This window comes from Ischnura elegans, chromosome X (assembly GCF_921293095.1).
Source record: "Ischnura elegans chromosome X, ioIscEleg1.1, whole genome shotgun sequence".
In the NCBI taxonomy this organism is placed as follows: Eukaryota; Metazoa; Arthropoda; class Insecta; order Odonata; family Coenagrionidae; genus Ischnura; species Ischnura elegans.
The window spans coordinates 36,677,265-36,705,126 of NC_060259.1; the positions used below are offsets into that span (position 1 = coordinate 36,677,265).

Here is a 27,862-nt window from a genome sequence, read left to right on the forward strand (position 1 = left end):
ATATTTAAGTTTCTCGCTGTTAGCTGGTCTCTAGTTTGGTGGAATTAAGCGATCAAAATTTATCGTTCATTTGTAAAATTTATCGACGTGGAATGATAAACAATAATTTAAAATGCAATCAATCCTCGATTAGTGAGGACTATGTAAGAGAGAAACCTATATGAGTGGGACTAATTGCCATATCCCGTCATTTTTACTCTCGAATGCCTCTGTAAGTGAGAATCTAGGAACTTCTATAAGTGAGAGATTTTTTGGCCGACATCAGATGGGGAAATGTGAGCACGCAGTCCGACTCAATGTGGAACGACGGGAAACCTGTGTTGCACCCAAACTACGGTTTTGTTTACATTTTAGTTAACTTTGGGTTGAAGGAAGCACGTTATACGCAGTAGCAGATACAGAAAAAACTCGAGGTTGGGGGGGGGGGACGCAAAATATTTCTTGAGCTACCTTTACTTTTATCGGAATAAAAAATAGGTCACATGCAAAGTTTGAGAAAGTTTCATCAAAGCTGATTTTACACGTATGCAAGATACTGCTATTTTATGATACAAAAAAGTTAAAATTGTGGTTCTGCAATGTTAGGCAATGCAGGTGGCTCCGTAAAGGCGGGGGTGCGCCCCCTGCGCCCCAATATGTATCCACCACTGATTTTACGTGACTCTATCAAGTCCTAGCGCACACTTCGGCGGAAGTTAATGGAGAAAGACAAAGATAATTTTTCGAAGAAAGTTTCAGTATATCTTCGAATCCAGTGAATCAAGTCATGCTTTTGTAGAGTCGTTTCAAAAAGTTAACAATCTATTTTTGATAAGAGAAATGGAATAAAACGACATATTGAACAGTCCGACGAGAGAATCTCAAAAGACATATACTGATTTCTTTAAATAAAAATTGTAAATAATTTTAAGTTTATAGATATTACATTCATATAATAAATATATAGCTATGACTCCCCTGCACTTCCCTCCCTGTAAGTGAGAAACTGGGTGAGTTAGAAACCTCTATAAGAGAGAAAAAAATGCCGGTCTTTTGAACTCTCACTTATCATGGTTTGACTGCACATTGAATATACTTATTCGCAATATCTTCATGATATCGTGTACATTACAGATATGTCCCAGGCCATGTGTTTGCGTTCATCAGATGCACTGTCAGTGCTCATGCTTACTCAGTCGCACTTCACCTTGGGTTTCCCCTCCCACTCACCTACCCTTAACGAAGACGAAAGCAATGAAGTAAACACATCACCACTTTATAATATGATTTAATTAATAGCCATGCGATTTGCATTAGGCTCGTCAAATTGAAACCTGTTCTCTCATGTCAAATACGCGTAGTCTAATGGATTTCTGTTTGCACTTCCTTCAATTCTCATGGTCTTCCATCGCCTTCGTGCCGCTCTTCGGCTTGTCGTCTTAACGCCTGACTCATCGATGTCATGATACCTCATGCGCTCACTTGGCGGTATCACGGCCACTCTCTGTTCCCTCACTGGTTCCTGCTTATTCTAACTGTAGAACACATTTAAACAATTAGTTCTTAATGCAACTGGAGGTAAGAGATAACAGGAATTGGTTATTGAATAGTCGAAGGTTGGAGATTACTAAGAATTTCACCTTTAACCTACGCTAATCATCCTTGATTCTTTCAGACCATCATGATGCGTAATAATTACCTCACATTAGATGGGATAAACCTAATTATATTTTATGCAGTGGTCATCCAGGTGCATGCATCCAAGATGCTATCTCAATTGCTGAAGCGATGGTATCCTCATTTTATATTTTGTGAAATGAATCTTTTATATTAAGAGTAATTGTCGAAATTTAAGGCAAAAAAGCACTCAAACCAGTTTAAATAACCATAGGCAACGGAAATTTGGTACTCAGTATATCCTAGTATTGCATACACATGCCTGTTAGTTATGCCTTGCCTATTTGGTGGGAAAATATATTTATCTTAAATGGGCTCACCAAGAGTCTGACCCGCAATTAAATATCATTAATCGTTTGTACGTAATTTTTTACCGAATAAACATTGTTTCTGTGCATGAATAGCCAGTGGCGGATTTCGGAGTGGTCATGATCCCCCAAATTTTGCCTACATGCATTAATATTATTATTTTAATAGTTTTTGTATCCTTAAATGTATAGAATTCCTCTTGTTGTTAGAATAAAAATGAAATTCTAAAAACGCATAAAAATTGGGTGTTTTAAAATTTTATACACGGGAGAACGCTCCTCTCTCCTTATGGGTATTCTATACTCCCCGGGCCCAGGTCAATTGCCCCCCCCCCCTAAATTTGAATCTTAATTTGCCCCTTTGTATAGCATATTCAGCGTTTAATATCTCCTTAGTGGCATTTCATCACGGAGAAAACTACCACTAAATGTCCGCATACGTGCAATAACCTAATGCATCTATGCATATGCAATAGATATTTTAAGGGACTGCGATAGGATTAATAATTTTGAGGCAGATAGGAAATTCGTCCTATCTGCCTCAAAAACAACTTCACCTTTTTTTACTAATAACTGTACAGTCATAACTGCTTTATTTCACTGTCCGTAAACATGTTGATGACCAAACGGGACTTTGAAGCGATTGTAAAAATATTCCCCTATTCCAATCTGCATTTACTATTAACGCTCAAAGTAAGATCTTCTCGAATCGTACGATATTTGGCCATTTTTTATTACTTATATTTTATTTTGATCGACTGTCGGAAAACCATGCGTTGAATACCGTCATATTGGCTGAGAGAGATTACCGACTTCAAATATATCATAGTATTCGGCAAGGTGTCCATGGGGCTGGAAGAAATGAATGACAGCGTGTGACGAATTACGTATAAATTTCCTCTGAGTGACTCGCGTGATTGGATGCGTCAGATGACTGACTAAGATGGGCACACAATCTAAGGTATGAGGAAATGGAAGTCGTCGCTCGATCTTAAAATAATGTATCAAATTATCCCCATGGAATAGTCATTCTCTTCACTTTCAATCTTTTGCAGTTGGATGTTATCATGGCGTCAGAATTCCCTAACAGATTTCCCGCAAAAATTCTCTGTTGTCTATCATTGCTTTAGGGGCATCAGAATTACAATTTTACTGTTTATTTGATACACATTATGTATGAATCTTACCATTTATTCGTTTTCTGTGACATAGTTGCAAAGATACACGATAGTGAAGTATCATAGTGCAGTTTCAATGACTAGTTGCACATTTCCTTTAACTTTGGCTAAATTTATGCTAAAAGCTTTCAATTAATTATTCAACAGTTGTGCTAGTTGGCTCAAATATATTTTACGTGAACGCTGTTTAGTGGTTATTCATGCAGTGGCGGATACAGATGGGGGGCGCTGGGGGCGCGCGCCCCCCCCTTGCGGGTCCGCCTGTATTGCCGAACATTGCAAAACCACAATTGTGACTTTTTTATATCATAAGATGGCATTATCTTTTACATGTTTATAATCACTTTAAATAAATTTTCATATACTTTGCCTGTGACTTGATCATCTTTTATTACGATAAAAGTAAAGACAACTCAAGATATGTTGCGCCCCCCCCTTGAGTTTTTTCTGTATCCGCCACTGTATTCATGTGTAGTTAACGATTCTCCAAGTCTTTTGCATTCTCCTCTCCACTTTCCTTTATTATCTGACGAATCAGGTTGGTGCTTCGGTAATCTTTAATCTTCTTCTGTGGGTAAGCGTGCCACACAACATACAAACTGCTAGGCCATCATCTTACTCAATTGGTTTTCATGGCGCCATCTGACAAAGATATGCTAATGTCTTTGACAGATGACTTAGGCCCAGCGCACACGGTGTGACTGTTTTACAACTACCGTTGCAAACCAGTTGCGCGCGCAACTGTTTTGTGATCTCGACAATGTATTTGAGTGGGGAGGCGCACACGACGCGACTGGTTTTTTACTATCTCAAAACAGTCCGAAACCAGTCACATGCAACCGTGGGCCCGCGGTTGCAATTGCGTTGCAGACTTCAGTTGCGCGAGACCACGTGGTGTTTTGGTGGTATTTTGACGGCCGTATAGTGTCGATCTCAAAATGAATGATCAAGAAGTCAACATGAAGCTCGTTGGAGCAGTAGAGAAGCATGACGGCATGAACAAATACAAACTATCTAACGTCTTTGGTATTGATAATAGTTCACAGCGTCTTCTTCGCCTGACTCAGTGATAGTAAGCGCTGACGGCCAATGCAAGGGCTAAAAAACAACACGTACCGCACTAAGTAAACACTTCACTGATTGCACAATGGACGAAACTGATTTACAACCAGCCCTTTGTCATTACATCCGTGTGCGGACAGAAGTTTTGTTTCAGTTGCAAACTGGTTGCAGAAGCAACTGATTCCCAACTGTGGTCTCAAAATAGTCGCTCCGTGTGCGCTGGGCCTTGCTCCCCAATGCTCTTCCATTTTGCAGCAGTCCTTGCTTTATCATGATGACGCATAGGCCATCATCTCCCGAATAGCCCCAAAATTGACTAATTGTAAGCCGAAGGAGATCCTTTCCAACTCAATGCCCCTTTTTGAATTTTTATGATTTTTTTAGGATCCTTGGTATTACGTACATCGTGATAATCATTCCCCTCGATGTCATCTCATTACGCTTCAGAAAATTTTGTATCGTAAACGTTTTGAGTAAGATCGCCGCATCATGTTCCCAAGCATCTTTTGCAACAGTGTTTTCTTCGTGGGACCTCCTCGCCCACTTACATGTACATTCATTCCACCCAATTTCAAAGAGATAATTGTCTAAATTGACCATGGAGGTTACCTATTTCGGCCAAATTTGGCTAATCGTCTTCATGTGATTAGAAAACGAAAATCTCAATGCTTTTAAGTAATATATGTAAAGGTTTATTAGATATTTTCATGTTGCATAACTGAAATTTTATGAAAGCGTCTTCCCATTAGACTTCATGTCTCCGGATATTAGGAAGATAAAATTTGAAATAAAATTAAGTTTATAACGACTTAAAAATGTGTGTGAAGAAAACTGTGTACTCTTAGCTTGTCCCAGATATATGAAGGGGTCAAATGAATCCCTAAGCACGAGTGAGGAGAGAATATTTGAAAATTGATTCAGTCATCGGGCGATTTCAAGATGCGAGGAATTATGGAAGTCATGATTCATTACCAAAAGTACTCTACCTCGTTTGTTTTTTCAATAAAATCCTGCAGTTGTGTCATCCTTTTCTCTTCTGTGCGGTAGGAAAGGGAATATAGTATCAGAAAAGAATCCTTTTGTTTGGTGAACTGTCATCGGAGTCCGGTGTGAAGGTTGCAGTCTGGTAAGCTAGAGAGTAGGTCACGGTCGACTTATTAACTGTGTCTATTTACTAAAGGTCGTAGGAATCAGGATAGTGAAAGGCTATATCGATGATTGTTCATTTTCCGCCGTAATTGACGTTGGAGTGAGGCTACTGAGGCTGTTATATTGGTCCATTACGGATATTTACTTGACGCCAATATTTGATACGTTTAACAACCAGAATTTCGATTGCTCTCAGAGTTTTCTCGTCAGCCTTAATTCAGCAGCTCTTCGTATGACCTATTTTGTAGTTAGAGAATTTAAACATAATATAGTAATAGTGGGAGTCATTACTATTTCGCGTAATCACATACCTTTTGAAGGAATGGGATCGTAGATGTAATAAATATTTTATCTATGATAAGCACGTAGTTTTCTGATTTAATGAAAAAGAAGATGGCAATTTTTCACAAATTTATTTACTAATATACGACGCGTTTCCACCGTCAGGTCATTCTCAAGTACAATGTGAAATTTTTGAAAGGAGCTGTTCACATTGTACTTGGGAATGACCTGACAGTCGAAACGAGTTGTGCATTGTTAAATAAATTTGTGGAAATTTTCCATCTCTCTTTTTCATTAAATCGGGATGTCATTCCTCTACAATTCGCCTGCCTCAGTTAATTTTTACGTGGTATTCTGTTTTCATGTAACATTGGTGATTGTGAAAAGGATGCGATAATAGTCTCATTTAGCATTCTTTCCATGTAAACCACGTAGTAATAATACTCATATATTCCTACTCTCTTCATTTCTGGTGTCCTTGTGCCCTTTCACACCCCTTATGTCTAGTGCCTCAATAACGATTCGCTGAGCTGGACTAATTTTCTAATTTTTTTCTCTATAATGCTGACAATGAGTATTAAATCAAATGTTATCCGATCACTTAGCGCTATGGAAATTTTGTCGGACGACGGAAAGAAAACTCATGGTCATCAATTAGCCATTACAATCATAGTAGTGAAGTGTACCACTATTCAAAGACGAAGACCACCAAAGTAACGATAGCTTATCCTAAATATGCCTGAGGAAGAAAAGAGAACGTCTAACTCACGCTTGACTGATCGTACTTTTTTCTTGACTATCTAGAGTTTTTCTTGTTTACAAGCTGAACGCTACCATCTCTCTATTTTCAGGATATTTTTCGTGGAACCTCATCAAGAATAAACAATTTCCCAAATACGAATTTTCAACAAAGTACATTTTTAACAACGAAATTTCAACGTGTAATGAGGTATAATTTAGATGCTTGGTATTCAAGTGGTGGTTGACAAGAGTTTAATTAGTATGCCCTGAAAATTTCAAGATGATAACATAGAATTTGAAAAAGTAATATGGCAGGAAATAGTTGGTGGTCATGTGTTTACTTTTGCTCGCCCGACAGACTTCCCTCGGCGCCGATTGAGCGGAGTATATGTAAATGGAAACACAGCCAAACGAATTTCATATGAAAGAGGGAAATTTCGGTGCAGTTGTCGAATTTAATCATATTTACCAGCGGCATAATTCTGCTGAGGCGACATAACTAATTTGTAATTAGATATTTTTTTTCCTGAAAGTACTATTTATGAGGTTTTTTTGATGAAAATATTCAGAAAAATTCTGTCGGGTATCCCAGTCGCTTTCTTCGAAGTTCACCGAGACGTGACTTTGATCTTGAGATCATGAAGGTCAACTTCTTTTGCCGGGCAGCCGATAAGTGCTTTCTTTTTTCAGTTCCAAACATTTACGGAATTAGGACTTGGCTAAAAGGCAACAGGAAAATGGCTAAGCAAAAGAAATTCTGATTTAATACTCGCCTATCATCGTAGTTGTAGTATTTTGATATTCGTGATTTGAATATTGTTTTCATTCGAGTAATTGTTTACCTCAAACTGTATTTCCACTAATTTCGATATCATAGATAGTATCTTCTCTTAAATGTAGTCCAAATAATATCCTTTCTTTGGTACTATTTGCGACTAACTCTTACAACTCTTGTGCAACCAACTCTTACAACTCAAAAGAATCATTCGCCTTGACCGGGAGCAAGGAGAATGATTTTTTCTCTGATGATTTTTTGCACAATTTGTGCATTGCGGTTGACTCCCGTAAAGTTATCTCCGTGGATAGTCCCGGTGTACTTAAATTCTTATAACTCTGTTTACTGTTAAGTATGACACCAAACCATGATCGTATGACTAAGCATGCCCATCATTCATCGTTTAGCGGCTGGCGAGGTAAAGATGAACTGATTTAAATGTTAAAGACATTTTTCGTGGTTGTCGGTACCTGTCGGTCTCTGATAATCACCCATATTCATAGGCGCCTTTGTAATTCATATAGGTGATTTTGACATATATTGAATATTGCAGCGAATATGGCTACGCAGGTTTCCGATAAATTGCACTTAATTATTCTTTCATAGGAAGTATCCCTCTCCTAAGAGCCCTATCTTTCGCAGCCTGGTTGATGATTTAAATGGGCCAAATGCAATTTTCTTAATTGTGTTTTACCTTGACATAAAAGCCGCTCTTTCTATTTTTACAAATCCTGAAGGGCCTTAATCATTTGGTTGAGACAAATTGGGAAAGCCTGCGATAATCTCTCTTCGTTTTCAAAAATGCTTCATGCATAGATATCCCACAATAATTTTATAACAAGTAAAAGTTAAATAGAGGTGCAGCATAAAATTACTAGGGCAAATATTTTACATTACTGAAAGAAAGTATCCAATTTTTTCTGTTAGATGCTCCTTTTATGGTTTAATAGAGATGTTTGTTTAAGGGAGTCAGTTCCTCGAAGGAAACAAAATCGCGAATAAAAATTATTAATAATGAGCTGGAATTGCCCTTATGGTTTCTTTCCTATATTACATTTATGAAAAAGTCCAGGCTGGATAAAAAAACACTCATGATCTTTAAAATCATGGGTTTCGTGGCTTGAATGTGGCGTCGATGGCATTTTTGGTGCAAATTTAGGCATTCTTTAACATTTTTAGTCATGGTTGCAGATAAGCAGTGATAATAGTGATATTCCTGTTCAACAGTTACCTTAGTGAAATAATTGGTTTATGAAGTGGTTGGATATATAATCCATAAATGTTTAGCTAATCTCTCGTAGATAAATGCTCTTGTTGATGTGAATCATACGTAAAGATTTCCAAATGGCTTTTACAGAATCAACGAATACCTAGTCTTTACACTTGCAACCTTGCTTGATGGAGTGAGTTAATTCAGTGTGATATGAATATGATGATAAAATTATGGGATTAGGCGTGTATCAATCAGTCATGCCATATCAATGAATTCATCAATCCATTTTATTTGAGAAAATATATGATGGAATTACATTCTCGAACACATCTTTGTGAAGTATATACTTCTTGTATTATGTATATAGCATACTTCTTCAACCTCTCTTTGTAATGCGTTCAAAGTTTTTTGTCCAAATAAATTGTCTGTTTTCATCGATCGATAATTTCAAATACTGCGTCACTTTTGCTCCATCATAAATACTTCGAAGATGTATGGTAAAATTTTGATTCCAGGTGTAAAGGTTAAAGAAGGGTAGTTGCGATTTTTTCCCTGATCCTATTTTAATTAAATTTGTCTAAGATGCGGCTAAAATATATTTTAGAGTAACAGAATATGTCACCTATTCAAAAAGAGGGATCCCTTTTTAACTAATCCCTGATGAGACTCACTCCACCGGCAGAGGCTGAGTTATTTTTGCGTGTCGACCGTGTACATGTAATATCTTAGTATGATTTATTATTTTATAATTCATTATATTCTGTATTGAACATTCAAACATCTCTCTTGCTATTTCATCAACAAAATGGATTTATTCATTGTCTCTAAATGTTCTACTCAATCATTTGGAACTGTACATCTGATAAATCTAGGTACTCCTAAGAAACACCAGTGAGACGGCAGTGCGTAATAGTATGCCCAACCGCAGTAACGCAACAGCTAGTGAAAGTTCTGGGAGGAAATAGGTTGGGGTCACTGATTTTTTCCCCCTAAGCGCAAGACCCATTTTGCATACACTTCGCGGTGTATCTTCTCAATTTCTCATCAAGTACCACTTGGGATTTATTGCATCATGGTGCTAGCGATAGACTCAGTAGTAGACAAGCGTATTTCTCTGGATTGGTAAATGATAGGGATATATCTATAAGCGTTGGATTAAGGACTTAAAATTTTTCATATTCTTCTTTAGCAATTTCAACACTCCATTTAAATGAAAATTGATTGCTTGCAGTCCCTATTTTCCTGAGTAAGGATCCAGATTTTTAAAAATAAGTGTCCAATATTATAGCCATCTCTTTGAACGTGCAGTGGAGCGGTAATACGCCTGGCTGAGTAACACAATGAAGATTGGCTATTGTTCGTCTGAAAAAGAAGATATTACGTAAAAATTTCAGAGCCGACTTAGACCGCCTTTCACCACCTCTTGGTGGATAGCCAAAGGTCCGTGGTTCCATTCCCGGTCTAGGGGAATTTTTTTCTCGTAACAATTCATCAGAATTTTATCACCTTTCGCGCGGCAGGATTGAAATATTACGAATAGGTATACGTTATCATTGCTCTGTACTTTCTCAAAACTTATATAGATATATTAGCAGTTTACCTGATCGGTTAAAGGGCCTTTGATCAAAGCATAGCGTATTTCGAGGAAATTGTTCACAAAAATACCTACATAAAAAACTTAAAATATTGATAATACCACAGAAGCGGCACGAATCCGATTGGAAATACTGTTGGACTTCGTTAACTGTCACGTTTATTTGTTAAATGCCGATGTCTAGTGAGAGAAAGGCAGGTAGTTAAATTCATCGAAATGAAACAATTGCATTGTTTCCCGAAAATTAATGCTTTATATGATTTTTTCGTTTTAAATCCTTATTTCTTTCACTTTTTGTTCACGAACAAGTATGTCTAATTGAGAGTTATTTCTTAAAGTTTACGAGGCAAACAGAAATATTTTAGCCAAACTATAATGGTTTTGAGAAGTTATGCAACGGTAAAATACTCATAATATGCCCATGAAGTTTAGTTGTGTGTGGCCAAGAGTGCTGTCATAAGCTTGTGTCTTTCAATTTCAATGTATTGGAACTTATAAGCTGCCCTTAATTAGCCCGGAATACTTTGTTTTCTTTTCAGTTTTTTAAAACTGATAATTGAGGTCATTTATGCCATTATGGATGAGTTAGCAGATTAATTAGGATAGGGTCATTTAAATAATACGGCGATTAAGACCTGGGTAGTGAGAGGTAAGAGTCCATATGTGGCAAGATTCCTTTTCCAAAACAGTTCTCTTAATGCCGGGATAACGACACTTACAGTCAATTTCCTTACTGTGACCTAATGTAATATATAATGGGTGCGTTCATTGGAAGACAATGAACGACAGGTACGTGACGAACGTGAGGTATTCTTATTTTTCATTTTTAAGCAACGTTTTTCTAATCTGTAGGACCGCGTAATTTTTACATGTGCTTTGGACGTTTATTTGAATGATATGTTTGTTTAGCGTTCGTTGAAATGCATTCTTTGCCTCGAAAATTCGTGCAGTTAGCTGGTTTGTAGCTCACCATGTGTTTGTGTAATGGCGTATTAGGTGCAGAAAATGCCGTTTGGGTAAGAGTCCTGGGGCAAGTGTCCGCATGTGCACTCTTGCCCCACGGGCGCTGATTCCTGACATTATAAACCATTCCTAATACCACTGCTCTTTCAATGGCCTCATAGTTTCCGTTATTGATATCAAAAGTAATTCGTTGATAATTGCATTGAAATAAAATCTGGAGCTATAAGAGTAAAACCGATCGGAAAGCATTTGGACAGCAAATTTAGGAGGTAGTTACACCGAGGAGGAACAATGGAGAATCCATACGTTTTATTGCTGGTGGTCAAGAAATTGATGAATTGTCCCTGAGTAAACGTGTTAAGGCCATATATGCAATAGAAAATATATCATGTAATGATCGGGAATTAGTAACATTTTACGTATTACCAGAATTTTAGGTGCGTTTTATTCGAAGATACTCATACCATTGTGTCAATCTAAGGTCCCACTTATCTTGTGATGTGGATTGTGTAATGGTGTATTAGAGTAAAACCGATCGGAAAGCATTTGGGCAGCAAATTTAGGAGGTAGTTACACTGAGAAGGAACAATGGAGAATCCATACGTTTTATTGCAGCTGGTCAAGAAATTGATGAATTGTCCAACAGAAATATTCAGGGCTTGTTAAATAACGAGACTCGTATTTTTCCGTTTGTCGTTCCATCACCTACTTACCGGCTCGAAAAATCGACGGGCTTGACCCGTCCGCAAAAAAGTTAATGACGTCATGCCGGCCGGTTCGCCGCTTCTCCGATGTTCTTCAGCATTGTGCACTTTTCCTGTTTATACCACAAGGATGTCCACTCTTCGGAATAATTGAAATTAAAGGTAGTTGCACTTTTCTGCGAATTTATAGTGCGTAGGATGGGTTTCGACTCTCAGAGCATGAACATTGTGAGCCGAGACGCGTCATACGTATTAAGTACTCGTAGAAGAATGCAAATACTTTTTATTTCAATGTGTCGAACTTCCACTGTATCACACCTGAATCGGTTAAACTTATTCGGGATGTTCATCTCCCATTGGATTAATGGATCACAACCCCAAATCTAAACGAATGAAGCTCTAAAAACTTGCCCTGCCAAAAGTTTTCATTCGTTTAATCGAGACCACTCTTCGTGGCAGGTGCCAATTTTTGCCATTTGTTCTATTTTCTATTGATGTTCCACGCAATTTTTCGTTAATCCCCTAGATACAATTTTTTCAGCTCCTCCCCCGAAAGGGCGTACAGTGGGCACCCATATGTATAAAAACCGAAGGATCACCTCACGTTTCTTAAATCTCATGAAATATGCAGAAAAATGCGGTAGGAATGAGCAAATTCTCGCAGGAGTCGTGTTTGAAAGTCACGTGCAAGGATGGGTATGGATCATCTGTTTGCTCACTAGGCTAAGATGTTTACGGATTCATTTCGAAGAACAAGGCGTTTCGGCTTCCTGAGTGGACGAAGGCCCGGCTATTTGCTCAACCTTGATCTTTAAGTTCCATCGCATGCGTGTTGAGAGCGTGAACATGGAATATAGATGGCCATCGAGACGTTGGAAAGCACCTCGAACGTGATCCAAAAAACTCCGCATTTCATCAAGGACTAATTATCTGCTTAGGAAGAGGTAATCAACGTTGAAAGCATCTTCGCGTTTTACTTCTGTTTTAATCTCATTGCACGATTTACGTGGAGACACTATTTGGGCTGAAAACCGATTTCTAAGAAAGCTAAAATGTGATTAATGGAATATTTCGTGCAAGGTTGGAGTAGACAATATTCAAGTATGTCAGGTGCATTTTTTATGTTTTAGACTATTTGTTTGGACAATCGTGTACTGGTATGAGAACTCGAGTACCCAATGCATGGGTAATTGGAATATATGCAGTCTTTTTCTATAATTTAATGTAAAACTTACTCTCGATGTTATTTAGAAAGAACTTTTCCTTGAGATGTTCCATTAAAAACTTTATTTTTCTAGGATTCGATTCTCCTCTAGGTATTCACAAAGTTACCTTGACGAGTTATTATCACGTTCACTTTTAAATAGTTCAAACCAAGGTCGATAAATAAATAAAAAATTTGGGGCATGAAAAAGTGAATTTATATCCACATTTCACAATAAGGTTCCACTAAGTGAAGCCAGAGAATGTGCCGTATAATTCTCAACACGTTTCAACTACTCGAGTCATTTCCATATGCAAAACTAGACCTTGGCAAAAGAAACACGGAAATAAGTAAACCCACATTTTTTATTCAAACTTTTCAGTGGGATTACCCACTATTCTCAATGAGTCAATTCTCTGTGTACTATCAAATGTTGTGTCTCTTTTTCTGTTTTTCCAAGGTTTTAAATCATCATTCTTTATGAACTTGACTTGTAATTGACACTAACTTTCTAAGCGTAACAGGTGGTTTGCTATATGTCGAAAAGTGCATCGAGTCTCCCAATTGTGGATACCTTCCCCTGCATCAATAGTTAATGTTTTGATTGAATACCTGGTGCTCGAGTACGTATTTGAGTAATCAAGTACCACTTTGGTGCTCGAATACCTGTTCTTTAGTACATTTCGGTTTCGTCAGGATTGTTTACTCACTTTGGAAGCAGCGTACACCGTGAAGAGCGGCAGCGGCTGCAGCTCAGACCCGGATGACACGTTCACGATGGCACCGCGGCCCCGCTGAACCATTCCACCGAGCACCATGCGGCTCATCATTGTAGTGGCACCAATGTTCACATTCACAATGCTCCATAGTTGGTCGGGCGGGACTTCCCCCAAGTACATAGGGTAGCTGTATTGACACCCGACATTGTTCACTGAAAAGGGAAACAAGGGCGTGGTATTACTTTTTTGCATTCTGAATTGATTTTTAATGATAATGGCTGTACATTTCGTATGATTTAAAAACTTTTTGGGTCATTCTTTTAAATTTTGGTGAATATTTTCAGGGTTGCTGGATTATTTTGATAAATATGATAGCAAAATCCATTAATCTAGTAATGGGAGCCTATTTTCCTCCTGCCTTATCCTGCCTAAGGTACGTTTCAGGTTATATCAGTTGTTTGCTGTAATCAAATGTTGAAGAACATACTGAGGAATGAATTGAAGAAAAAAATAGGAACCAAGCTATAGCTTTACTTGAAAGTGTGATGGATTTCGATGCTGAATGAATTACGTTATCAGACACTTAGGAAAAATAAAATGGTAGTGACGTTAAAAGGCATGTATGTGCGTGAGGTTTAAAAATAAAGTCCTGGAAACGTAACGAGCTTTTATTTAAATTTAAGCATATACTTCGATGGTTCCCAAATGCGTTAATTCAACTGTATGTAGAATATTAATTAATTTCAGGTATCACTCAGAAATAATTTTTTTTAATTTGTAATCATGCGTTTGTCTTACATGTTTTCTAATTTCTATCGCCATGGATTTGATATCTCAGTATCACTTTGGTAATAATCTGTATAAATATTTTAAAGGTTAATATTATTATTTTTATTCTGATTCATTCAAAGGATCTCTGTATCATACAATGTTACGGGATGGTTTTTTTTAATAAATATAAGGAATTTTATCAGTATATATTGAATTTTAAAATGAAAAGTCAATGACGATCATAATTGAGACAAAAATCAGTAAAGGTACTTTGATTTACTTTTGATAAAAATTGCGTGAAAAAATCTATTTTATGCTTGAATACAAGAGTTTAAGTTAATTTTGTTTAAGTATAAGTTGGTGAAATATTATGCTGACGTCGGGATATTTTCATTTGTGCCTTTTTTTTAGGTTTCAGTTATTAATTTCATACAACACGCTGATAAAGTTTCTCTTTTAAATTGATTGAAGTAAAGCGTTAAAATATTCTTAAAATTTATTTTGCAAAGCTATAATTGATGATAGGAACTTACCTAAAATTCCAACGGTGATGTCCTTTAATTCTTTCTCAATGCCGGCGTATATGGTTGATCCAAGGCTGAAGTCTGCCACGATTATCTTCGTTTGGACGTTGTAAGTTGTTTCTGCGATAAGTAAATATTTGTTGTACTGGCGCTCTCGCAATGTTTGTACATCAAGAGAAAGTAGATTAAAAGGAGCTCTTGAAAACCCGAGAAATGAAAATGCAAAATATAATGATGACTGAAAGCACGTTAGAGCAACTCAGGATGTAGAACCAAATGAATGGTGAAAACCATCAAATTAAACCTTATTGTATCACATAAAAATTCATCTTAATTTGAGAAGAAATTGAAAACAAGTACCCATGGACACTATGAGGCAGTGGGTTTTATTTCCTGCCTTAAACGATGGAGAATGTATTATTGCCGCAAAAGATAAGCATTTTCCAATTCACGTTGAAAATTCTGAGGGAACTTTGGTATTTTTTGAGATTTCATATACATGACTTGCATTTTTTCCGAGTCATTTCCTTTTATTTTCATTTTTACTTTTTTTTGCTTTCATTAGCATCCTTTCGTTGCTAACTATTCGATGGAAATTTAACCCATTAGTTCAAATGAAATGGAAACTAATCTATATCTATTATGAGGGACCTTCGTAATGAATAGAGTGAATGACAAATTAGGTTATAGCCTTGAGAATAATCGTTTGCTTCCGCATTTTTTCTACTATGTGGGCAGCTAAAAGGCATGAAGTAGTGAGATGCGATGATAAGCATTCCTTATGTTTTTTATAAGTGGCGAGTTGTCTGAGGTTTTCATTTAGCCTACAAATTGAATGGATTAGGTGCTAAATCAAAGGGAACTGTTGCTTCAAGTTTTTGCGCAGTAATACTGTAATCATGGAAGAAGTAAGGTCACTTCAGAAATATTAAGTTCTGGAACATCTAGGAGCTTATTCTAGCATGCTGGCACTAGCCACGGTGATAACTTTACGGAGTCACCCGCAGTGAAAAAATGTGCGAGGAGAATAGTTCGCCTTCACCGGAATTTGAACCCCAAAAGACTCGATATTTATTCGCGTGTTTTAGCTAAGTAAGGCTAGTGAGTGGAAATTACAATTTTGTCCGGTATTGCCCTAAAATTTCCACTGAGGGAATTTAAGCCTTTTTACCTTAACTGGCGAAACCATTCGCATGGAATTCGAGGTATATGGGTTCGAAACCCGGTCAAAGCGAATGATTTTTCCTGTGTACAATTTCGCGCATTCTAGGAGCCTTCAAACTAGCTTAGTTGACTTCTTCCTTAGGAATTTTTTAAAAGTCCAAAATTCAATAGTACTTACCTATTTTGTGGGCTACTTGCTTGAGTTTCTCAGGATTTCGGCTGATTAAAGCTATGTTTAGACCCTTTTTAGCGAGCTCCTCTGCATAAGCCTTTCCAATGCCATCTGTGGACCCGGTAACCACTGAAAAGAAATTCGCCACCTTAAGATAAAGGCCTTCATAGACGTCGATTTCCATAGATAAATTAATAATCACTCGCTTTAAAATTATATACCATTGAAAGCGAACACAGCCTTTAAACCAAAATACCAATAAAGAGGAAACATAAACCTAACATACTAGTAAAAAAAGACCAGAGTATAAACATGAAAATCTGAAAATAGTTGAAAGGATGGATGGTTCTTTTTCTATTACCCAAATTTGTAATCGATTATCAAGCTGGGAATTCATTTATTTTCGAAATGTTTTTTAAATTCTTCTTGTTCACTTATGTGAACATAGTAGTCGCAACCCGACGTTATAACTTATAGAAACATTTCTTAGAAATATTTTGTTGCATGCGGTTGTACAATGGCTCCATAAAAATTCGAAATGATAATGATCTCAGTTCACCATGCAGGTAAAGAAGAAATAAATGCCCACAATACGTGGTGAAAACCCCCTGCATCGAAGTCGCCTTGCAAAAGGTCTCACAACACACATGGTCAACCAAAAATGATGACTCTGAATGATTCGGTAAAATCGTGCCAGCTTTCTCTAACAATGTCAATTCATGAATGACTTTGTCCCTTACATTGCATCAGCGCCCGTTTGATTGGATTTAACGTTTTCTTTTTTCCTTTTATGCAGATCTATGTGGGCCGATACTAAGAAAAACCTCACGAAATATTTGCATACTGTGGATGACATTCAGTTTCGCCGTGAAAAAAACTTGCCCTCGGATTGAATGTAGGTTTAATTGATGAGGGAGGTTTTTTTTACGCTCGCCTTCGACGATTTCTATGCTCCCAACAGTATGTGCTCTTACGACGGTCAATTGCAGGAATATCAGTCACATTTAAGGTCCTTGAGATGAAAATATATTCCGAGCGAAGGATCGCAAGCATAGATGTACATGTCGAAGAAGCTTGCGACAACAGTATAGAAACGATAACAAAATAATCCTTATCTTATAACGTGCCACCGACATTGGTGGTACTAGCGAAAAGTGCCAACGTAAAAGGGTCAACACCATAGCCGATATATCGGCTCGTTGCACTTACGCCCATAGAGCAATAATCGATATAGGCCCGTGGAACTAAGAGGGCTAAAATTGGATAGAGAACATCGCAAAGAGGGATCTTTCATGGACAGATACTGCATAATGCGGAAATATTTTGGCTTAAAAATCATTTGCTGTGGTCCGGAATTGAACATATCTTTGCGACAACGAAGAGAATGTTACCCATTGGTGAGTATCTCTGATCGTGACTTCATTCAATTTATTATTTAGGCTGTAATTTATCACACAAGGTTCATAAACTCCTTTGCTAGTAATCTCACCAAGTTATAGCTATCCTTACTATTTCCCTATCCCGACTTCTATCACGCTAAACCATGAGTGTCATAAATTTAACTTTCAAAGCAAAAATGTATTTTCCACTTTCGTCTGTTTGGTAAAAGTAAAATCGTGTAAGGATAAAGGTCGTTTGAAACTAGCCGCACAGCTCGTAATGAAGACATTTCAGATCTAAAATATTCCTTTCCAGAGAACGAGGAGGGTTTTTTTGAGACGACGATGTAATTATCTTAGATGGATTATGAACATGAAAACTGAGTCAATAACTAATGAACGTGAAATATCAAGAGAATTAAAAGCTACGCTGGGAATAGCTGGTTTGTGCAAAGTCAGGATTAATGGTGTTCTCAAAGAATGGAAATCAAGATGAAGCACTTCGATTTTTCATTGGCAGTTAACATTCATTGGCATTAACTCACAACGACGGAAACTTGTCAGACGTGTCAGGATAAATAAATTGCTTTGTATCGCGTGACATACATTTCCAAAGGTTCAGTAATCAATAACAGAGGGTTATGCGAACCATGATTTTTGTTAAAAATTAATTGTTGCATTTGGCCTTTGAAGTCATTCGTTTATCAAGATTTTACATTTAACAGGAGTTTTGTAGCCTATATAACGTCAGAGGGACACTATACATCTTCCTTGGTTGATGATGAGCAGTAGTTTCCTTGCCAGTACTCCAACAGTTTATCCGAATAGCCAATCCCCTACCTCTTCTGTCTTTCTTACTCACTGGTGAAATCAATTCGCTAAGCAATTTTGCAAAGGCTTGTATTAAGACTTATTTATTATAAATTCACATTGGTTGGTTATTGGGAGAATATTGTTGAACGAAGGTATGAGTTATTTTGTTGAAAGGAAGGACAATAAGCCCTATTTTCGCTTCTTTAGAAACATTAAAATTCGACAATTATTACGCAAATTAATTGGACTTGTTGCAGGTGAAAATTGGCTGCGCTGATTTAAAAACTTTATCTCGTTTTTTTCATGAAAATTAAGAGCTAATAATTTTTTATTTGTATTATCTGCTGTGTCTTTTATTTGCTCTACTTTTTTGCTTGCATAGAGCAGTTGCACTTTTTTAGTTTATCGTTCTAATGCATATTTTATAAATATCATGGTTTTCTGGTTCGGTTAAATTTCACATTGCTGGAAATTCAATTTTCATGTGATGCTGGTGCTTTTATGCATACTCAAATCCCGTCGGTTTATGCCTTTCCGTGATTCATCTGAGGTTTCTAAGCTAGGTGTGCTGCTCCTTGAAATGCTTTAGTTAGTTCTACTCGCCAATATCGCTAAAAATAAATCCCAAATCCGTGGTTGTATGCTCAACTCATCACCTAGTAGGATCCCAAGCCTTGTTCATATAAGCAAGAAAAGGCCAATGTATAAATTTTTCAAATGATTATGTTACGAATTTAGCTATGCGGTCCAATATCTGAATTTTAGTTTCTGCCGATACTAATTTAATAGCCCATCTACCAGTATTATATAGATAGAAGTGTGAGTCAACTCTTAACATTGAGTTGAAGACCTGTCAAATTTTCATATGCGAATGAAAAATATTCTTCCTAAAGAAATACACTCATTACTCTGTAACGTCTTAACATTAGACAGCTGATCCATTGCCTACTCTTCCTTCGTTTTTTTTATGTCCGATGGGTCATGACACCAATGAAGAATCCAGTGAAAGCTACCTGTCGTCTCTTAAGAGTTCCATAGTGAATGCAACTGATCGTTGCCACATTGAATTCTCATAATTTATGATGTTATTAAAAATTCCGAAACTCCTTGGGCTGATAATCTCCCCGACTTGTAGCTTACCTTATTATTTCCCTTTCCTAACTTCTACCACGCTCAATTATTGAATAAATTAAACTTTCGCGAAGCAAGAGGAGTTTTTCGGTATTGAACTGCTTGTAAATGCGATTGTTCGTAAACCTTGTACGTATTCCCCATATAATTTTATCACTGTAGGTGATTCCTATATCAATGCTAATAAGAATTAAGGGTTTAAAAAATTTATTTTACACGCAGAAATGATGACAACTGGCGAAGCAAACGATTACCGCCATGTTGAATTTCGTACAGACCATTCTTGTCTTTCATGAATAGTAAAACATTAGCCACTTTATTGGTGAGGAAGCCATAGTTTTATAAGATTTCGTTTTTCTCGGCCAAATATATTCATAAATAATTCTCGGGTTTCATTTTTATTTATTTATTTCTCACTGGACTAGAAACCCGAGCATTATTTATTAATAGCGATTGTTTAGTTCACGCTTTTATTCTCTCTGCAGTTACTGCAGCTGGAGTATTCATGTCCTCTTCTGTTTTTTTACTCGAGATTAAACCACTATAGATTCGTACTGTTTCCTGTATAATCGCACCACAGTACTCGCAGAACTGTGCTAATTTTCATCGTCTCAATAAGGAAATGCAGCGCTAAAATGCGTGCGGTAGGAATTTCCTCCTAACATGATTCGAGAGAAAGTGCATTTAAGTGGGACGTGTATAGAAAATGAAATGCGCCTGTTCCCTCATAAGATCAATGTGGGAACAAGTTTTATGTTGAAAGTAGAAATTCTATGACAAGTGGTTACCATTTATTCATTGATGTTTTCGCTTCACGGGTCACGAGCTGAACTTTTAACGTACATTTATGGAGGTCTATGTAGATTTTTTGCGTTCCGTATTGTGGTGACGATTTTTTACTTCAATCTCTATATTTAAAGGAAATATTTCAGTGTGTTTTTCATATTTAACTAAAAAAAATGCGGGTCATGAGCTGAACTTTTAGCGTACATTTATGGAGGTCTATGTTGACTTTTGCGTTTCGTGTTGTGAAGAGAATTTTAAACTGCAATTCTATGATCGAAGGAAATATTTCAGGGTGTTTTTTTCATACTCAACTAAAAAAATGGCTTCATCCATAGTTTTACAATGACATCAATTGTTAGAGTTGGTGAAAAGTTTTATTACCAGCAATTCAAAAAATAATATCATTTATCGCATGAATTGAAAATTATATATATACAAATTATATATATACAATGTCTTATTTTTATGAATACGTCCTTCACATCTTATTTCCAGCGAAGAAAAATTTTTGCTTGAGGCTACTTATTGTTAGGGAAGCCCAATGTCCCCTTTCATTTCTAAAAGGCTATTTTTTCGGATAAATTATATTTTGGTGTATGTCTTCTCTTCTGTGGACAGGCAAGATCGGGTCAGAGTGGTGTGCTCAAACCTACGAACGACTGAACGCGATTAGACCTCCTATGTTCTACTCAAAAGGGGAAATATACTGCTTTAAAACACTTCCATCCCACTGAGTACAATCGGCGTTCATTTGTCACATGCTGTAAACGCATACTCGAGCTCTAAATAATTATAATAATCAGAATTAGCTCCATGAAACATCTAAGCAATTGAAAAAGTGTACTTTCTCAGGTTCATATCTTGACCACCTTACTTGCATTACCGTCATCATTATCTCAAACAGAATTTGTATGAATACGGCTATCTTTGTAATTGTGTCACCTAAAAATGTAACTATGTGATGATATTGGAGCTAATTTCTTATAAAACGGCACATTAAATCAAATATAAAAATATCCCTTTTTCGATGATTCGATTTTGATTTTAATGAAGAAATTTATCCGTGTAGGTGCGAAATTACCAGCGTAGCTTATATAGCATAAGATTAGAGTTCGTCTGATTCTCACAATCTCACTTTGAAAGTTTCACCCATGGAATGCCCTCCGCAGGCCTGAAGGTATTTGTATAAGGACTTCATGCCGGAAGTTGAACAGAGCTCTTCAGTATAATCATTTATATGCTAGAAATGCGCTGAGAATACGTAATATATTCATAAAAACATTATAACTGATCAACACTGAATAACCCTCCTATAACTAAGTCTGAAATAATTATAAAAATATCTTTAAAATTTGTAAATTTAATCTGAAAACTATTTTTGTCGTTCCAAAAAACGGTACCTTTTGGAATAAAAAGCCGTAAGATATATCTAAAGAAAAAACATTTACCTTGTAAATGTATCAATAAATAATTTAATTAATTTATATATTTTAAATTTGTTTATTCGCTCATTAAATTAATTTATACTAATAAATTTTTAAAAAGATTTTTATACGCTTGAATGAGCTGAGAGTTTATTTGTGTGTTCTGAAAATTAGCCGTAGCATAAAGGAAATCGGGTTGGTGTGGTGATGATGGCGTTGGCAACTCATTCAGAGACCCTGAACTTGAATCCTGATTATTGCTGATGGGACTCCCACTTTTTATGACTAAGTGTCAGGTATCCTGAGCATACGACTCGGTTCTTCGGATGGAATTATATATTGTGGTTACCGTGTTGTCTACCTTTAAATCTAGGCTAACACCGGATTTTTCCTCCACTCTTCCCTACAAAAACCTTCTCCTGCCATCGCACCTGAATGTCCTTATTGACGCTAACTAATATGATACCGATACTTCGAAAATATCAAGAAGCTAACATTAAGTACTAGTTTTGATGCTATGATTCCAATTATAGGAAGGTAAAATATGTTGGTGATTATAAAAAATTCATGTTTCAAAGAAATTTATGCTAATTCCGTTAAAAAGTATGGAAAAATTTCTAGGTTCATACCAATGATATGAGGTCTATTATTCTAAACCGAATCGGACTGAAGCTTGGCCCTAAGATTTTGACGAAAATTGGTGGAAACATTTGCGTCTTCAATTAAAAAAAATACCTTTTGAAGCGTTTTTGCTCGAAATAACTGCTGTAAGTGGGCATTTTCAATATTGTGGTTATTTTGTTAACATGAAATTTACGACGTCTCGTCGATGGAAAAGTATCTAACGTAAACAGATGTCCGAGGACTTATTTTTATGATAAATTTGTTTCATAAATCCGAAAAATTATCAAAAATATTTTTACTTATTATTTGTAAGCATTTTCATATGCATAATAACTACATAATGCGAGGGCGGTTTTCTTCAACCTCCTATCGCTCGGAAAAAATACCAGCGACATAATACAAGCAACAGGCGGGTATTGCGCGGATGGGGCTATTGCGCATCCTCTGCACCACACGTTCAAGTCATTTCTGACCGTTAAGTTGTTACTTAAAGGTTAGTGGCAATCTCATTAACTACTCTGCCTCAATTGATTCTCCCGTCAAGTGAGCACTGCGGAGCGACAGCTAGAAATCCCGCCGAATGGCTTCAGCATTGACATATCTTCACCTTTAGACTGATAAAAGAGAATTGCTGCGCTAATGCAGCTGCTCAGTGTGAAGCATTACGGCCATTCCAATTCAAAACAAAAGAGAGACATGCTAACTTCTGGAAGTGTTCTGATCCATGACAACGCCCGTCATCCTAGCGCTGATGCAGCCCAACTGCTCCTTGAGCCATTTCAATGGGACATTTTCGATCACCCGCCGTTCAGTGCCGGCCTAGTGCCGGGGGACTTCCATCTTTGCGCTAAAATGAAGATTTGGCTCTGAGGGAAGCATTTTCAAACGGGCAATGAGCTTCAGAACAAAGGAAAATTCATTTGAAGCCATTGGCGGCAACATCCTATGAAGATGGTATAGTAAAGCTTGTCCACAGGCTCGACTAATTCCTCAATCGCCGAGGCGATTATGTCGAAAGTACACCATAAATGTGCACAATATTTAGCCATGAAATAATTTTTAATCGATCTCTTCTTCTTCTATTCATGACCCCTTGGAGCCTTAAAAAAAACGGTCCTCGTAATATTACATATAATAATTTACATAATAATAATTAAAATAGATTAATGCTTTTAATTGCTAACATTTTTCATTTTTCCTGTAATACTTTGTTCTGTTAGGAAATTCATATAAAATATTGAGGAGGGTATTCTTCCATCTAAGTGAAGAAACATACTTTGAATCTCTCGATACAATGCAGATTTGGAGTCCATTTCGAGACGAATTCCCGTTTAGACTAGAAAAAATACCTTATTTTCCTTGTGTTTTTTTTTATTTTTGTCTGATCTTTTGAATTTTTACATCCACAAGATACTCAGGCAGTCTCAATCAATGGTTATAAGTCCATACATAGATACTAGTGGGCTAGTGATATAATCCCACTGTATGCATTTATATTGGGCTAAACTGAAGTGCCGCACGGCTGCAAGTTGATTTCCTATTTTTTTTATTTGAGAAGCTAAATGTAAACACCAATTTTCGACAAAATCTGTGAGATGGGTCAACTAAGAATGGAAAGACCAAATGTATACGGTCTGAGGTGCTCGAGGTCATTATTTAAATGAATAACTTTTCATAATGTCTAATTTTTTCTTAAAAATTCTTTCTTTACAAGTATCGTGGTAATAAACCACCATTTGACCAACCGTTCTAAATTATTCAACCAGAAAACAGTTTTTAGATTTTCCATGGCCATTGTCACCTCTCGGTTGATCTGTGATGCGCAACCAATTAAGTTGTGAATACAGGGTCAAGGAAATTATCTACTCCAGCGTGGAAGAATTATTCTGTGACTTAAAATTTGATCGAAGCACAATAAAATTATACGAGACCTTAAGTCCGATATGCTGCTCAGAATATAGAAAGGGGGGACGACTGGAATTATCCGATTTTTGAGAAATATTCAAATATTACCCTTCCGGATAAATGATATCTTGAAGGAAAGCCTTGGTGTTTTCTCGCTTATGGAAGTTCCTACTACATAAAGTGATACTGATAAGTTATTTTCCTTTAGAAACGGAAAGAATTGAGAGGGTTTGGTCTTTAGGTACCGAGTTCGTGTCCTCGCGATGAACGAGTGAAAAATGAAATCAATGAGGAATTAGATTCCTTTCCGCGGATTTTATATATCCGTGAAAGATTGGAAATGAAGATACACCTCATTTTCCTTGTTTTTTTTTGTTGATATTTTGAAATTTCAAGTCCACAAAATAGGTACTTGGGCAATCGCAATCAGAAACAGAAAAATCTCAAGGGGGTGCCGAAAATGTCTTGAGCTACCTTTAATTATATCGTTATAAAATCTAGTCATATGTAAAGTTAAAGAGAGTTTTATTAAAAATGATTATACACATATAGAAAACAACGCCATATTATGGTATAAAAAAGTTAAAATTATGATTCTGCAATGTTCGGCAATGCGGACAGATCCGTAGTAATATAATCCCATTGCATGTATTTCTTAGGCGTCCCACGGCTGAAAGATGATTTTACAGTTTTTTTATTTGAGGAGTTAAACGTGGTCATCCGGTCTCTTAACGTTTTCAAACTATCGTGAAGCACCGGAAAATGATAATTTTACTCTGTATATAACGTCACCAAAACATCTCCCATAACGCACCAAATCTTGTTGACCTTTTCACGGTGGAAAAATATCTTTTTTATCAATATTATGATGAAATTCTTCAGTTTACAGTCCAAATTAGTGGATCCCTTTATTTCGAAATGCTTCAAGGCGATAAGAGTTCTCCTTCACCCTCATCTATTGTTGTTTTGTTCTGAGAGGACATCAGTCCTAGAATAATAAATAATCTTTCTATCTATCTATCTATCTATGGCTTAATATTTACAGGAATAACATATAGGATTAAAATCCGGTCTAGTCACTTTTCAATTTTTAATCCATGGATTCCGATTATGCTACGATTCCATATGTTTGGAGAAAGGCCGCATTTGCGGCGGGCAGGGAGGGACGCAAGTGACGCAATAGTCTGGCTGGTCTAGCTCGAGGTCTCCAAGTCGGTCACTGGCCTGCGACACATTTGATCTCCCACCCCCGGATAACTCCCCACTCTCTCCCGGCGTTCAGCGGCTACTCTTTCCGCGACTTCTGCCCTCTCACCGCCGCGCTTGAGGAAGTCAGCAGCGACATTTATTTTTGAAGCACATCATTTGTATCCATCTCCCGCATTTTCATTGAGTTGGACCCAATATAAGTGGTCCATTGTGATGGAAACCGAGATTTTTCCGAGTTAATAGTATATCTTAAGAGTGTAGTTGCTAAGAGTGCGTGAACACAGGCAAGAGAATTCCACTGAAAAAAAGTTCGCCAGTAACAGGAGTGTACCTATTACCTTTGGCATTTCAGGACCTTGCAAACCACTACTCCATTCAGTATTCTTGATTTTCTTATTTTCATGACAATATAGTAGCTATTACATATATATGGAGGGAATACGGTGGACGGATCGAGTAATGAATATCGAATCGAATCGAATATCGAATATGAATCGAATTGTTGAATAGGATAGATGAGTAAAGAAAGCTGATGGATAAAATAAATAAAAGGAAGGGTAATTGGCTGGGACATTTGATGAGAGGAGTGGCATTTTGAAGGTAACCTTGGAGGGAACAGTGGAAGGGATCAGAAGAAGGGGAAGGGGAAGGCTGAAGTTTATTGACAACTTAAAAATAGGAAAATACAGAGACTTCAAAGAAATGTCTAGGGAAGAATGGAGACAGCGTTGGCGCAAGGGACCTGCCGACGGGCAGAACACCACAAGATAATGATAGTAGGTGAATCTAGTTCTATAATACAGCAACTAGAACTATGTAAGTCCTTGAAACTTCCGTGTAAATTAAGAAACGTAGATAGCGTAGTGGTCAGGTTAGTCTAATTGTGGTTGCAGGTTCGATTACCTGTGCAATTACAATCATTCTCGTGTTTTATAATCAAATACCTTTGCAATGCTTTAGGGAATCATATTTCGCTCAATTTCCTCCGCAAATCATCGCTTTTATTGAGGAATAACAACCAAAATCGTTCCTTTATGCAAAAAACATTGAGTTTGAAGCAGTAAGATCACTGAATGTGCACAGCAATTCGGTATCTTTACAGCCCATATTGTGAGCACTCATGGAAATTACTGCACCTTATATGCTTCTAAGATGAATGCTTGTCAAATTCTATGCATTGAATTTGCCATCATTCTTCACAAAATTCAGCGACGTAGATACAGCGCATCTGTCTCTCTGACCGAACGTATTTTCCCTTTTTTCAACCGAACTTTCATATCTCCAGATTCACTTTCCGTTGACGTCTTTGTCTTCGATAGTTAATTTCGACGGAACCACCCCAATGATAATTGAAATTCCGATAAAAAATAGAGTAGTCGAAACGCATTGATTTCAGCGATTGCCATATTTTTCATATTACCAAATACAGAATCTCCAGCCATGGTTTCCCTGAGGACTAGACTTCCATTATGCCGCTGAGTGCTGAAACAATGGTTAGTGTTTGGTAACAATAATTTGATTGCATTTTAGTAGAGTTGAAAGTTATCGATGTGCTTTTTCACGGCGCGGAAACAAGATTGCCGCTATGTATACCTTAGCACTCTTTTATTGAAACGTGATAATTGAATTCGACGAAATAATTTGATTGCGTTGGTATTGCAAGAGTGTGGATCGATTGTTTTGGGTATTGCGCCGAGACCTTCACATTTATTCAATGGCGTGCTTGGCAACGATACGGGCACTGAAAAAACAAAGCACGATCGGTCACTTATTTTGGGAGACGACCGACGGACAAGGTCATATGTGAGATTGAGGATAGGTGGCTAGGTTGCAAACTGGAGAATTATACTCTGGATGGATAAGGTCAAAGAGAAAATCGTCATCGTCATTAATATGTGCTAAAAATATCCGATCCCCTCCGTAATTCCACACGAAGGTTGGTAGAGACAGGTGAGGGTAAAGCTCACCCCAGACTTAGCCATGGACGACTAATAGGGTGGTTTCCTATTATTTTTTATTGCCTAAAATGAGAGATTTTTACTCCTGGAGTACATATGTCACGCTTTTAGATTTTTAAATGACGATGTCTATTTTTCGCGATTGAATGAAAATTGAAAATTTTCAAACGCGCGAAAACGCGACGGCTAAGTATGAATGCTGGGAAAAGCCCATGTGACGTCTGGCCGCTGCTGTGTGAGGCCTTGGTGCGAGGCTATGAACGCCACTACGATGCAGGCTGCTTGCTGCCGAGCAGGCTGCTGATGCAGGCTGCTAGTAGGTATCAGAGTACCTTTGCTAGCAGGTAGCGCTTGGCTTAATTATGGATTAGTAATACCTTATCAAACAAAGGAAACTTTCGGACCATAGCCAGCTTTATTAGGTGATTATTAAGACATTTTTCCCTGAGCTCTG

The 27,862-nt window shown here is 37.1% G+C and overlaps 1 protein-coding gene across 1 annotated transcript in view; it reads right to left on the minus strand.

Moving 5' to 3' along the window:
* LOC124171031 (inactive hydroxysteroid dehydrogenase-like protein 1) overlaps nt 1-27,862 on the minus strand; it is a 156,332-nt gene that overhangs the window by 44,887 nt on the left and 83,583 nt on the right. The window contains exons 2-4 of the mRNA XM_046550172.1: nt 16,186-16,308; nt 14,853-14,963; nt 13,540-13,760 (exon numbers count right to left, since the gene is read on the minus strand). Of these exons, the coding sequence (XP_046406128.1) occupies nt 13,540-13,760; nt 14,853-14,963; nt 16,186-16,308 (455 nt within the window). The remainder of the gene's footprint in view (nt 1-13,539; nt 13,761-14,852; nt 14,964-16,185; nt 16,309-27,862) is intronic.